The sequence below is a fragment of the Xenopus laevis genome, chromosome 1S (assembly GCF_017654675.1).
Source record: "Xenopus laevis strain J_2021 chromosome 1S, Xenopus_laevis_v10.1, whole genome shotgun sequence".
Lineage (NCBI taxonomy): Eukaryota > Metazoa > Chordata > Amphibia > Anura > Pipidae > Xenopus > Xenopus laevis.
This window is the reverse complement of record NC_054372.1, coordinates 198608174-198621967: the sequence shown is the minus strand read 5'-3', so window position 1 is coordinate 198621967 and position 13794 is coordinate 198608174. Positions and strand designations below refer to the sequence as shown.

The 13794-nt window shown below is 44.5% G+C and overlaps 1 protein-coding gene across 2 annotated transcripts; it reads left to right on the top strand.

The window, feature by feature from the left end:
• Positions 1-448: 448 nt before the first annotated feature.
• On the top strand, positions 449-12800 carry ubap1.S (ubiquitin associated protein 1 S homeolog). 2 transcript variants are annotated; one of them, XM_018237815.2, is made up of 7 exons: positions 449-656; positions 6737-6777; positions 7487-7611; positions 9150-10004; positions 10922-11122; positions 11487-11588; positions 12036-12800. In XM_018237815.2, the coding sequence occupies exons 2-7, from the start codon at positions 6744-6746 to the stop codon at positions 12174-12176; spliced, it is 1458 nt and encodes a 485-aa protein (XP_018093304.1). In that variant the 5' UTR covers positions 449-656; positions 6737-6743; the 3' UTR covers positions 12177-12800.
• Positions 12801-13794: the final 994 nt, after the last annotated feature.

The following is a 13794-nucleotide window of genomic DNA, read 5'->3' as shown; positions in this document are numbered from 1 at the left end:
TATTAAACATTATAAATCACTCCCATTGGCCCTGCACAAACTGTCACATTCATGATGGTCCTGTCTGTGTTTGGGGTGTGGGAGGAGCCCAGACTAACTGTCAGTTCAGTGTTTTTGTTTATTTTGCTTAATATTAATGTGACACTCTCCAATTCTGACTCTAAACTGGTCATTATTCCTTAGCAACCAGCTGAAATGCTGCCACAGAGCTGCTGAATGAAACAAATAAATATTCCAATGAAAACACCACATGATTCCACAACTGAAGTCACTGTGTGTCGGACTCTGTGGGAACATCTAAGTGAGAGGATTATTGGGGTAACAACACAGTGTATGTGACTGAGGCAATCACTTGCTGAAAGGATCTGACTGTGTCTGAGCTCACTGAACTTTCAGTCACAACTTTCACGTGATAAGCCCCACCCACATCCTCATGACTCACTAGCGTCCTGCGTCAGCTTGAGGTGGGCGGGGCCGGATACCCGGAAGTAAAGTGTTTCTAACTGGCGTCGTTCAGGGCGAAAACCCCCCGCCACCGGCGAACTGGAGGCAGACGCGGCACAGGGGGCTTCAGACAAGTTCTAACTCCACGTGAGTGACGTTCATTTATTCCTCTCACCCGCTGGAACGCGTTTACCCTCCCGCAGCAGTGAATGGTATGGCCCAGTGTGAAGGGTGGGCTTGAGCGGCTGCTGCTACTTCCTGTTTCCTCTGAGATAAGTTACCGGGGCTTCACTGTAAGTGCTGAAGCCTCAGAGCTGAGCAACTCTGTGACTCTCCTGGCAGTTCCCAAGTGTCACCAGGAAGTGGAGTATCGTGAATATTGTGAGGAGCTGAGAAGCACAACACTAACTGGGCTGCACCTTCCATAGCTCCTCATACAACTGCCCCCTGTGTGTCTTAGACTGTAAGCTCCTCGGGACAGGAACTGCTGGGAATGTCATAGGGACCTTAAATAGACAGCTCCTAATGATAGGGACCTTGGATTGTAAGCTCCCTGGGCCAGGGACTGATAGGAATATGATAGAGACCTTGGATTGTAAGCTCCCTGCGCAAGGAATTGATGGGAATGAGATAGGGACCTTAGATTGTAAACTATCTGGGCCAGGGACTGATAGGAATATGATAGAGACCTTGGATTGTAAGCTCCCTGCGCAAGGAATTGATGGGAATGAGATAGGGACCTTAGATTGTAAGCTACCTGGGCCAGGGACTGATAGGAATATGAGGGGGACCTTGGATTGTAAAGTTCCCGGAGCAGGGACTGATGGGAATAAGTTAAGGACCTTAGAAATAAAAAAGTAGAATAAATGGGCACTAGTTTATGTGGTGTGTGTCTGATTACGGCTTCTTCTTGTCATTTATCCACTGCCAGTGTGAGTTGTCTGTCTGTCTGTCTGTCTGTGCCAGGAGGTGAGTAGAGGATCTACTGATTCATTGTGCACTGACCAAGCGCAAGGCTGCCTTTATTCTTGCTCCTACTTCTTCCTGTGCTCTCAGTTATGGCTGCCACTCATCATAGGACTGATATACAGAGCCCAGGGGTGCCAGTCTGATTGTGCCCCTCAAACCTGCACAGATAACAGGGGGCTCTACTCCTTCTTTTGTAAGAAAAGCCCCTCCCCCAACGCCTGCTCAACTGAATGTAGATCTAATGAGCAGAGCTCTCAGCATTGTATAAAGGGGATCCTCGGGGGCCGTCCCCTGGGTGTAATGGGCACATTGGGGCATAGGGTGATGTAGACAGGGCTGATTATTAAATTCTGATGCTAATTGCACTGGTTTCTGTGCTGCCATGTAGTAATTATGTGTATTAATTACTAATCAGCCTTATATTGTGACATTTCTATTCTATGTGTACTGTATATTGTGAGTGGCTCCCTAAGCTCAGTAAGTGACAGCAGCACAGAGCATGTGAATCAGTGAATCAGCAGAAAAGAAGATGGGGAGCTACTGGGGCATCTTTGGAGACACAGATCTTTACTGCTAAAGGGCTGTGGTTGCCTTGGGCTGGTACAGAAGCACAAAACATCATGTACAACATTTCTACCTACTTCTTTAGTTAAGCTTTAGTTCTTTAAATTAACTTAGTATCAAGCAGGGAGGGATATGCTGAGACAATTTGCAATTGGTTTTCATTTTTTATTATATTTGGTTTTTGAGTTATTTAGCTTTTTATTCAGCAGCTCTCCAGTTTGTAATTTTAGAAATCCGGTTGCTAGGGTCCAAACTACCATAGCAACCATGCTCTGATTTGAATAGGAGAGGCCTGAATAGAAAGATGAGAAATAAAAAGTAACAATCACAGTAAATGTGTTGCTTTACTGAGCTTTTGTTTTCAGTGACCCCCTTATTTGAAAGCTGGAAAGAGTCAGAAGTAAATAATTAAAAATAGAATATAAAAATATAACTAAAATACTATATAAAATAATTAATGAAGACCAATTGAACATTTGCTTAGACCTAGCCATTCTATAACATAGTAAAAGTTAAATTAAAGGTGAATCAGCCCTTTAATGATGGGAAGGTTACGCTGGGGATAATGACTGGGTGATATAACTGCCAAACAGATGATCCCATAGTCAAAGTAACAGGGTTCAGAGCAAATGCAGATGCAGAACTACAAGCAGAGGTTACTGGGGTGATATAGGATTGCTTGGGTGGGTATTTCAGGGTGCAGAAGGGTGAGGGGTGTACAGGGGGAATCCTGGAGGGCATGTTATCTCTTGTGTTTAGTGCATACCAGTAAACCCCCGATTCTCTAAAGAATCGTTAATGAAAGAATGGTAACAACAGTGAGGCAGCAAAATGCGATGGGTGCTGATTCACTCTGCATCCCCAGGCAGCAACTGGCGACGCTAATTTGTGGGGATGTAGAGTGAATCTGTGCCTATTGCTTGTTATTACCTATCTGCTATTAGAATTCTTAAATTTTGAGTTTATTGGTAGTAAAGTGTTACTGAAAAATTTCTTTATAAACAACATTTTTTGTGAAAATGTTCTCCTGTCCTTGAATGAGTTCTCCCTGGTGAGCTGTACTTAAAATCTTGACTTTAACATCAGATGAACGCTGCACTCTTGAAAATGCAACATAAAGTTGACCATGACCAAACACAGGCTCAGATAGGTAAATGCCGACTTTATCCAATGTTTGTCCTTGTGATTTGTTGATTGTCATGGCAAATGCAGCCTTAATGGGGAATTGTCGTCGTTTAAGTTTAAAAGGTAATTCCTGGTCAGAACTGGTAAGGTCAATTCTGGGAATCAAAACAGTATCACCGCTATGGGATCCTGTAAGCACTTCTGCCTTGATAACATTTTGTCTCATGCTCTTCACAACCAACCGTGTACCGTTACATAAACCTTGCTTAGTGTTAAGGTTTCTTAACAGCATGACTATTGTTCCTACTTTGAGTATAAGATTGTGTTGTGGTAATCCAGCAGGGTTGATAGTGTTTAAATATTCTAATGGGAAATTAAGTTTCTCACTTTCGTCTTCAGAATCAATACAGTCAGTACTCAGAAAGACACAGCTTTGTCCAGGAAGTAATGCAATCACTTGGTTGTTTATCATGTCAACATCAATATTTTTTGGAGATAATATAGCCCGTTTTGCTAAAAATGGCCACCCACGCAGGTACGCAACCGGTTCCCCTCCTAGAGTGACGCTAGCGCCGCCATTAGACAAACTTGCAAAGGAGTAGCAAGATGGCCGACGCTTATACAGACTTTAGTGGGCGGATGACAAACTCGCAGAGGAGTAGCAAGATGGCCGACACTTATACAGACTTTAGTGGGCGGATGACAAAGTCGCAGAGGAGTAGCAAGATGGCCGACGCTTATACAGACTTTAGTGGGCGGATTTGGCAGTGGGCGGATGACAAAGTCGCAGAGGAGTAGCAAGATGGCCGACGCTTATACAGACTTTCGTGCAGGTACGCAACCGGTTCCCCTAGTGTGACGGTGAGCGCATCTGCCTCCCTAGATCCTAACCTTCCAGCGGTCGCCGCCTGAGTGAGCAGGAAAGAAGAGGCGGCGGGAGGCAGAAGGAGACGGTGAGCGCATCTGCCTCCCTAGATCCTAATCTTCCAGCGCATCTGCCTCCCCGATCCTAACCTGTTCTGATCCTAACCTTCCAGCACATCTGCTAATCGAAGGCCGCATCTATGTCTTTCGGCTGAAGTTGCGCGCGCATCTCATAGATCCTAACCGAAGTTGCGTGCGCATCTGCCTCCCCTCCACTCGGGACATAGATAGGCCTTCGATTAGTATATAGGATTCTTGGCTGGGCCCAAGAGACCTACAAACTGAAAGGAAAGGGATTTCTCCATAGAAAACTAAATCATGTTGTCTCTTTCATGTTCTCTTTTACTTGCCCTTAACGGGGTGATTCACCTTTAAATGAACAGTTCAGTGTAAAAATAACAACTAGGTAAATAGATTGTACAAAATAAAAAATGTATCTAATATAGTTAGTTAGGCAAAAATGTAATGTATAAAGGCTGGAGTGAGTGGATGTGTAACATAATAGCCAGAACACTACTTCCTGCTTTTCATCTCTTGCTTTCCACTGATTGGTTACCAGGCAGAACCAATCAGACACTTGAGGGGGCGCCACATGGGTCATATCTGTTGCTTTTGAATCTGAGCTGAATGCTGAGGATCAATTACAAACTCACTGAACAGTTATGTCCCATGTGGCCCCCCTTATAGTCACTGACTAACTCAGAGTTAGAGAGCTGAAAAGCAGGAAGTAGTGTTCTGGCTATTATGTTACACATCCACTCACTCCAGTCTTTATACATTACATTTTTGCCTAACTAACTATGTTAGAAATATTTTTTATTTTGCACAGCCTATTTATTTACCCAGTTTTTATTTTTATACTGAACTGTTCCTTTAAGTTGACTTTTAGTATATTATAGAATGACTAAAGCATAGACGATCTCATTGTACGAATCAAGGATTCGTATGATTTTCGGACCGTGTGTAGAGAGTCCCGACATTTCGTCCGGCGGAGATCAGTCGTTTGGTCGATGGGACAGGTTAAAAGATTTCTGTCGGCTGCTGATAATCTCTCTGCGTGTATTGCCGATCGTACAATTTTCAGTGGGAGACTGTCACCAGCTTTAACTATCGTACGATTACTGTCAGGGGCAGAACATTGTCTGATCTGTTCTTTTCTACTTTATTTCATCTGAATGGTTAGTGGCAGGTCGGGAGATGGGGAAGTCCGATCGTACGTTGATTCATACGATTGGATCTTTGTGTCTGTGGCCAACTTAATTCCAAGCAAGTTTTCAACCAGTCTTCATCAATCTTTCCAGCAAATGCTCTGTAAGGCTACAAATGTATTGTTTTTGCTACTTTTTATTCCTCATCTTTCTATTCAGGCCTCTCCTATTCATATCCCAGTCTCTTATTTAAATCAATGCTTGGTTGCTAAGCTAATTTGGACCCTAGCAACCAGATGGCTGAAACTGCAAACTGCAGAGCTGCTGAATAAAAACCCAAAATACTCAAACACCACAAATAATAAAAAATGAAAACCAATTGCAAATTGTATCAACATATCCCTCTCTGCTTCGTATTAACCGTTAATTTAAAGAACTAAAGCCTAACTAAAGAAGTAGGTAGAAATGTTGTACATGATGTTTTGTGCTTCTGTACCAGCCCAAGGCAACCACAGCCCTTTAGCAGTAAAGATCTGTGTCTCCAAAGATGCCCCAGTAGCTCCCCATCTTCTTTTCTGCTGATTCACTGCACATGCTCTGTGCTGCTGTCACTTACTGAGCTTAGGGAGCCACTCACAATATACAGTACACATAGAATAGAAATGTCACAATATAAGGCTGATTAGTAATTAATACACATAATTACTACATGGCAGCACAGAAACCAGTGCAATTAGCATCAGAATTGAATAATCAGCAAACCTGTAGCATCAGCTTATATTACAGCCAGGGAAGCTCATTTTCTGCTGGATAATTAGTGACGAGCCCTAAGCTTAGCTTCTCAACAGCCAATCAGAGCCCACTGAGCATGTGAGTGTCACAGACACTTTCCAAGATGGTGACCCCCTGTGACAAGTTTGAAGTCCTGGATCATTGCTGCTATTGACAAGCTCAAACTTTAGCCTCGTGCAATAAGTTCACTATAGAAAATAGGACATTTTTAGCCACATTCATTTCATTTCTAGGGTTTAGTTCTCCTTTAAGGGTGAACAACCCCTTTTAAGACAGACTTGGTGCATGGGCGGTGGCAGGGACTTTGTGGATATCACTGATAGAACTTCTGATAAGAAATGATTTAGTGAAATAGAAACTTGAGGCTCCAGAGCAGCTGATCCACGTGGGTCTCGCTTTGACTTCTCACCTGAAATGCTGCTAAATTCACACTGTTCTCTCCTTATCTGAGTGTCTGACAATGTGACTAATCATTAGCTAAATGCCATGTTCCCTGACAGCTCCAGACTGACATTCAGTTACACAGAGACCCAAACAGCCCCCCAATCGAACAAGAAATAGTGACTGTCTATGGCAATTTATAGCAGCCCCTCTGTCAGACCCTAGAGATTTCCCTCCTGGGCCTAAACCCTTCCACACTGAGCCCAGTGCTCTCAGCTCGGGACTTTCCTTTCAGTGAATAATCAATACAATACAATATAAGAGGTGTGTTTGTGCATCACGTGTTCTGTACCAGCCCATTACTCATATTTTCTCTTTCTTTCTTCCAGACTCTAAATGGCTTCTAGGAAGTCGACTTCAGACTTGCAAGGTACGTATGCCACTCTCTGTGCCAATAAACTTGCCCATAGGTTGGGCTAATGGCTACTGTTTGTCCATGGTCTGGAGACACCCAGAGACTCCTGTATCAGTGGAGGAGAGAGAGGGGGGTCCTTCCTATTCTTGTTACCCACATGGGCGAGTGAGACCAGGGAATGCTGATTATTACATTGAATATCCTGCACATACACTTTGGCCTTGTTACCCCAGGCATCTTGGCAAAGGAGATTTCATTGTAAAATAACAGCAGTGCCCTGTCACATCCAGACATTTTATTGGTTCATTTATAGGTAAATATTATTACAAATGCTGAACAAACACAATGTAGCGCCTCTAGTCTGAGAGATCTGGGGGTTCTATGCACTGGGGTGATTGGAAGAGCTGAACACAAATTACCTTTATAAAATAACCCCACGGGTTCCATGTGTCTCACAAACAACACACACCGGGGCATATTTCTTATCATTGGAGACAAACATGACCTGTGATGTCATCCATAGCAACCTATCAGATCTTGGCTTTTGTTCTGACCTGTAGATGAATTTTAAGATCTGATTGCTGACCAGTTGCTACGGCTCCAGTCATAAGAAACATGCCCCTGTGTGTTTGTTTAGTGTTTGTGATCCCGTGCGGTTATTTTCTTTATTACTATTTATTACCTGTATGAGAAGCTGATGACTTTCTTCTTGTTACTCTTTAAGGGCCCTTTAGCCATTTAGAAGACGTCCCATTTAAGATCGGAGACAAATTTCGGGTGCCAGATAAAGTTGGACTGCCGATTGGCTTCTGTGTGCCTGATATTTCCCAGCTTGTAAGGGAAGCTCAGGTGGGTATTGTTTCACTTCCAACAATAAAGATTGTACAGTATGATTTATATATATTTCTGTACCGGCCCAAGGCAACCACAACCCTTAAGCAGGAAGATCTGTGCCAATGAAGATGCCCCAGTAGCTCCCAATCTTTTCTTTCATGGATCAGTACAGGGACTTTCATAGGGGAAGTTTTGCTTTATTGCCTTGTTTTTACTCCTCATTCTGCACTTGTATCCTCTTGCTCATCACAGAGAGAGAGGCCGGCAATTGCGTAAAGAGAGAGAGGCCAGCCGTTGCATAAAGAGAGAGAGGACGGCCATTGCGTAAAGAGAGAGAAGGCGGCCATTGCGTAAAGAGAGAGAGGGGCCGGCCATTGCATAGAGGGAGATTGAGAGACTGGCCATTGTGTAGAGAGAGAATCCAGCCATTGCGTAGAGAGAGAGGCCGGCCATTTCGTAAAGAGAGTGAGAGAGGCCAGCCATTGCGGAGAGAGAGAGAGAGGCCAGCCATTGCGTAGAGAGAGAGAGAATCCAGTCATTGCATAGAGAAAGAAAGGCCAGCCATTGCGTAAAGAGAGAGGCTGGCCATTGTGTAGAGAGAGAGGCTGGCCATTGCATAGAAAGAGGCCGACCATTGCGTAGAGAGAGAGAGAGAGAATCCAGCCATTGCATAGAGAAAGAAAGGCCAGCCATTGCGTAGAGAGAGAGAGAGAATCCGGCCATTGCGTAGGGAGAGAGGCCGGCCATTGCGTAGGGAGAGAGGCCGGCCATTGCGTAGGGAGAGAGGCCGGCCATTGCGTAGGGAGAGAGGCCGGCCATTGCGTAGGGAGAGAGGCCGGCCATTGCGTAGGGAGAGAGGTGGCCCGTTGCGTAGTGTATAGAGAGAGGCTGACCATTGCGTAGAGCGAGAGAAAGAGGTCGGCCATTTAGTAGAGAGAGAGAGAGAGGCCGGCCATTGCGTAGAGAGAGAGGCCGGCCATTGCGTAGGGAGAGAGGCCGGCCATTGCGTAGGGAGAGAGGCCGGCCATTGCGTAGGGAGAGAGGCCGGCCATTGCGTAGGGAGAGAGGCCGGCCATTGCGTAGGGAGAGAGGCCGGCCATTGCGTAGGGAGAGAGGCCGGCCATTGCGTAGGGAGAGAGGCCGGCCATTGCGTAGAGAGAGAGGCCGGCCGTTGCGTAGAGAGAGACTGAGAGGCCGGCCGTTGCATAGAGAGAGAGGTGGCCCGTTGCGTAGTGTATAGAGAGAGGCTGACCATTGTGTAGAGCGAGAGAAAGAGGTCGGCCATTGAGTATAGAGAGAGAGAGGCCGACAGTGCAAAGTCGAGAGTGACCAAATGACCATGTTTCTATATTTCTATGTGTGTATAATATGTACCAGACCGCAGGATGATCAGACCCCCAACCTGTCATACACACCCAGAGAGTTGCAGGGTTTGGTAGGTAATGGCTCCTATACTTGTTCCCTTTAATATTAATGATTATTAGATTAATGATATTAATGCTGCACACTTTTGTTTCTCACTAATCTGTCCCGTTTCCCCTGTCCATGCGCAGTATGATTTCTTACTGGAGAAGAAGAGCATCGAGTGGGCAGAAGAAATGAAACAGATCAAAGCTGCACAGAAGGAGGCCGAGCTGAAGGCCAGAGCAGCCGGCGGCAAGAACAAAAGTGCCACTTCAGCAATTAACTCCTTCCTTGCCACCCTGCAGCACAATATTATCCTCACCCCGACTCCAGCCAGCGACAATGCCATCAAGTATCCAGTCACGAGCCCCCCTCATTTCAAAGCAGACTTCAACCCCGCAGACTTTGAATGTGAAGAGGATCCGTTTGATAAACTAGAGTTAAAAACCATCGACGACAGAGAGGAGCTAAAGAACATTCTCAATATTCACATCAGGCCCGTGCCAGCGAGTGATCTCTCTGAGGAAGGCAAGATCTTTAACTCCTCAGACAAAGAAGAGGAGATCTCTGCTCCCCTTAAAGCAGAAGACTTGGACCTTAAGCTCCTTCCCAAGCCCAATGGTTTGATCAATCTGCCACATTTAGAAAACTGTGAAATTATCCCCACGTCTTCCAAAGTGTCCCTCGCCCCTATCGGCACAGTCAGCAATATCAAGTCCCTCTTCTTCCCCAAATTAGACTGTGACGAGGGGGAGCAGAACAGAGCAAAATTCACAAGCACTTTTCATAGCACTTCTTGTCTACCCAACAGCACCTTCCTTGATTCCTTATCCGCTGGTTCTCCCCATAAACCCAGTGAAATCAATGGACACCATATGCCAGGCCTATCTTCTTCACAAGCTGACATTTTGGCACAAACTGCCATGTCTCCTCCCTCAGCCACACAAATACTTCCAATGGGCACTGTAGAAAAAGCAAGGACGTCTCCAAATACTGATGCCAAGGTAAGACCAATCGGCACATGTCGTTAGCATGATACGTCCCTCTCCAGAGGCCCAACTAAGTCCAAACATCTCACCTGAAACCATGACACCTGTAGTCTTAAAGGAGCAGTAAGAAATAAATTTTTTATGACCTATTATCACTTATTATATTGAAAATTAAATATATTGAATATTCTGCATTGTTTCTGAAACATTCCTCTCTCAGCATCTGTGTCTCTTCATTCTCTCTTCATGCAGCAGTTGGGTGTCAGATATTCACTGACAGTTACATCCAATATATCTTATAGGGGGGGCTATAAGAATTAGAGCTCACTGAAATAACGGATTCTTGTACAAACTAAATCAAACAAAATAACTGCCTTTTGCACAAATTCTGCATGTAGAGAGACATGATGTCTGGTGATTATCTGACACCCAACTGCTGCATGAAGAGAGAATGAAGAGAAACAGATGCTGAGAGAGAAATAGTAATAATACTATATACTATAATAATGCACTGAATCCACTATTGGGCCGAACCCCTGAATCCTTCGCAAAAGATTCGGCTAAATACTGAACCGGTATGCAAATTAGGAGTGGGAAGGGGAAAACATTTTTTACTTCCTTGTTTTGTGACAAAAAGTCACGCAATTTCACTCCCTGTCCCTAATTTGCTTATGCAGATTTGGATTCAGTTCGGACGGGCAGAAGGATTCCGCCGAAATTGAATCCTGCTGAATTCCGAATCGAATCCTGGTTTCGGTGCATCCCTAATTTCAGAAACAATGCAGAATATTTAATTGATTTAGAAAGTTTCTTTTTTCAGTGTGCTGAAGCTTATATTTAATTTTCGCGATAGTTCCCCTTTAAATCGTTTACAAGTTGATACGTGTGTCCAGTATCCATTGCTGATGTCATTGTGTCTCCTTTGCTACCAGATAACAACTCCGCATGTGACTGTATTAAAGGTGCCCAACAGCATGGCCTGCAGCGAGCGTGGGGGGGCGCCATCTTATGAGGAGCTGCTGCGGGCGCTTTCCAGCAGTGAGAGACAGTGTGTAGAGACCATTGTGGGTATGGGATACTCGTACGAGCAGGTGATGAGAGCGATGCAGAAACGTGGACAGAATGTGGAGCAGGTATGGATCAATCGTCAGGGTGGATTGTTAATCATTAGGACTCACACCAGTCCAGCACTTACTGTTTGTTTGGGGAAGATTAAATCAGGAAAAATGTTCTGTGGACGAAATATTCTTATGTGTAAATATGGGTGGAATCTGCCAGATTTATTTCATGTCCATTGTGGTTGAGGAATTCCTCCAAAATGTTGTTGCCGGTTCCAACAACAGTTGGAACAATATGTGATGAGGATTATGGGCCCCACATAGCAGTTGTATCATTAGTGTTGTACCTCTTGGGTTGGGAAGATACAGGGAGTTAATAAGTGGATACTAGTCTCGCATTGGTCAATGCCATAGTAACCGGAGTTCTCTACCTGTACAGGTGCTGGAGTATCTCTTCATCCAGGCACGGCTCTGTGAGAAGGGATTTTATCCGGCCCTGGTGGAAGAAGCAATGGAAATGTATCAGTGGTCTGAGGAGAAGGTGAGAATTCAACATGCCGTGTAAATTGCCCCAGTAGTAATAATAGTACTCTCCCTCGTTAGAGGTGCTGTAGCTTCAGCCTCTCTAAAAGCACAATTACAGAACACTATAAAGAGATGGAAAATAAAGGCCATACACGGGCTGGTGCTCATAGGGGAGCGGTGGTCGTAGGGGGGGACGGTGGTCATTGGAGGCAGGTGGTCGTAGGTATCCTAAAGGTCAGATACCATCTAGAGACTGCCTTGCTATTGTCCTAATCTTGGATACACACAGCCCAAACAAGTGGAATAAAAGGAAGTGAAATGGAAGCTCCATACAGATAATTCCCCAGCTGAATTCAGACCTAGGACCCCCCCAGCCATGTAAATATTCACTTTATCAGCTGCCCTATAAATGCCACTGAAGCAGGTTAGTCTGACTGACCCTAATAATTCTCTTCTCTTGCAGACGACGGAATTCCTCCAGTTAATGAGCAAGTTCAAAGAAATGGGGTTTGATCAGAAGGACATTAAAGAGGTTCTCCTGTTGCACAATAATGACCAGGACAAAGCCCTGGAGGAGTTAATGACTCGGGCCGGAGCCAGATGAATCCCCTCGGGCAGAACATTTGACATAAGGATATGAGCAACGCTGTTGGATATTTACCTGGAAACCAGGTGTCTCTGAGCAAATCCACAAGCCCTGACTATTGAGGAACATGAGATACATAAACCCCTCCCAATGAAGCTCCAGCTGGAAAATACATGGAAGAAGAGCCCTTTTGTCCCCAAACCCGTCAGGCGGGGCAGAGAGAGGGGGTTCATTTTCGGAACGTAATATGCACGACACAAGGTGCGGCGTCTCCTGTTTTGCTTTGCAGTGGATCATAGGAAACCACAAGCTGGAAGCCTCGAGGGCCTATTGAGTGAAGCTGCTTTTTGTGCCGGAACACTGGCTGTTGTGATGGGGCGGCCTTTAGTGCAATCGATTTGTATTCTTCTTTAGGTATTAGTGCAACACTGGTTATTAAAGTTATAGAGTCAAACAACTCTACCCTCCTCTTCATTTGCTTCCCAATACCCTGTTACTCAACAGTGGGGGGAGGGGGACTTTTGTGGAGCCTTTAAATATTTGCTAAGTTATTTGTTAAAGAGCTTTATCTGTTCACTACATTATTCCCCTTTATTTAAGGAGATATCCAAATAAATATGTATATCGGCCTTTTGCCTGAAACTGTCCGGCCAATCGTATTTCTCCAAACACTTTCTTTTTGCTTTACTATTTGACCCTATTCTGGGTTACTCCGAGGTGTCTCTATCTAGTATTACACTCAATGGTTGTTTGCACTAGTAGTAGAGAGTGTAATATGTTGTACATTGGTGCAAATCCCTTCAATGTACTAAATACTTTGATTTGCTTACGTTGGGTCCTAATAAACTGCTCGGACTTCCCTTCTCTTGTAATGCCCCCCCCCCCTTAATACTGTAACGCTCTCCTTGCCAGTGATAATAACTCAGTGTGATTCCCGATCAGCTGCTGGCAGATACGGGGTTAAAGGATAAGTAAACCTTTAAAATGAGTGAATGTAAAACTGATGAGGGGGCTATTCTAAGCACTTTTGTCATTTACATTCATTATTTATTTTGTTTTAATTCCAAGATATTAAGGGATACATGTACTGTTAATATGAATGAATTTTGTTACAACAGCGCCACCTGCTGGTCAGTTTCCCACCAGTCTGACCAGCAAGTAGTCAAGGAAGTTGTCAGGAGAAAAAAAGAGGCTGATGTTCTTCTGTTTAGGAAAGATGTGAGAAAGGTTTCTAATTTTATTCCTAATTCTAATTTTATTCCTAAGCAGAAGAACATCAGCCTCTTTCTTTCTCCTGACAAATAGCCTGAGGGTTTAATACAGGCCCATATTAGAAATGAGCATGGTAATTCTGGGAGTGGGCCCAGCTGGAGATACTCTAGTAGTCTAGTCTGACATTGGAGGTTTGTGACCTAATTCTAGTGATGGAAACAAAAGAGAAAAAAGCCAACAAATGAAGGCTCAGCAGAATGAGAAGGGAAAGGGTAAAAGAGGAGAGTGAATAGAGAGAGGACATGGATAGGTGGGGGATACAATGGAGCAGCAGGACAAGGAACAAGGAGAGAATGGTTGAAGGCAAAACCCACAGACAAGCTGTACGTATGAGATTGAACAATGAATGTAGTTACACAGCTAT

Excerpts from the sequence above, each read along its gene's own strand:
- ubap1.S (XM_018237815.2), top strand. The coding sequence starts at position 6,744 with ATGGCTTCTAGGAAGTCGACTTCAGACTTGCAAG. Across the intron at positions 7,612-9,149 it reads AGCTTGTAAGGGAAGCTCAG|TATGATTTCTTACTGGAGAA; the intron begins GTGGGTATTGTT and ends GTCCATGCGCAG. Across the intron at positions 11,589-12,035 it reads ATCAGTGGTCTGAGGAGAAG|ACGACGGAATTCCTCCAGTT; the intron begins GTGAGAATTCAA and ends CTTCTCTTGCAG.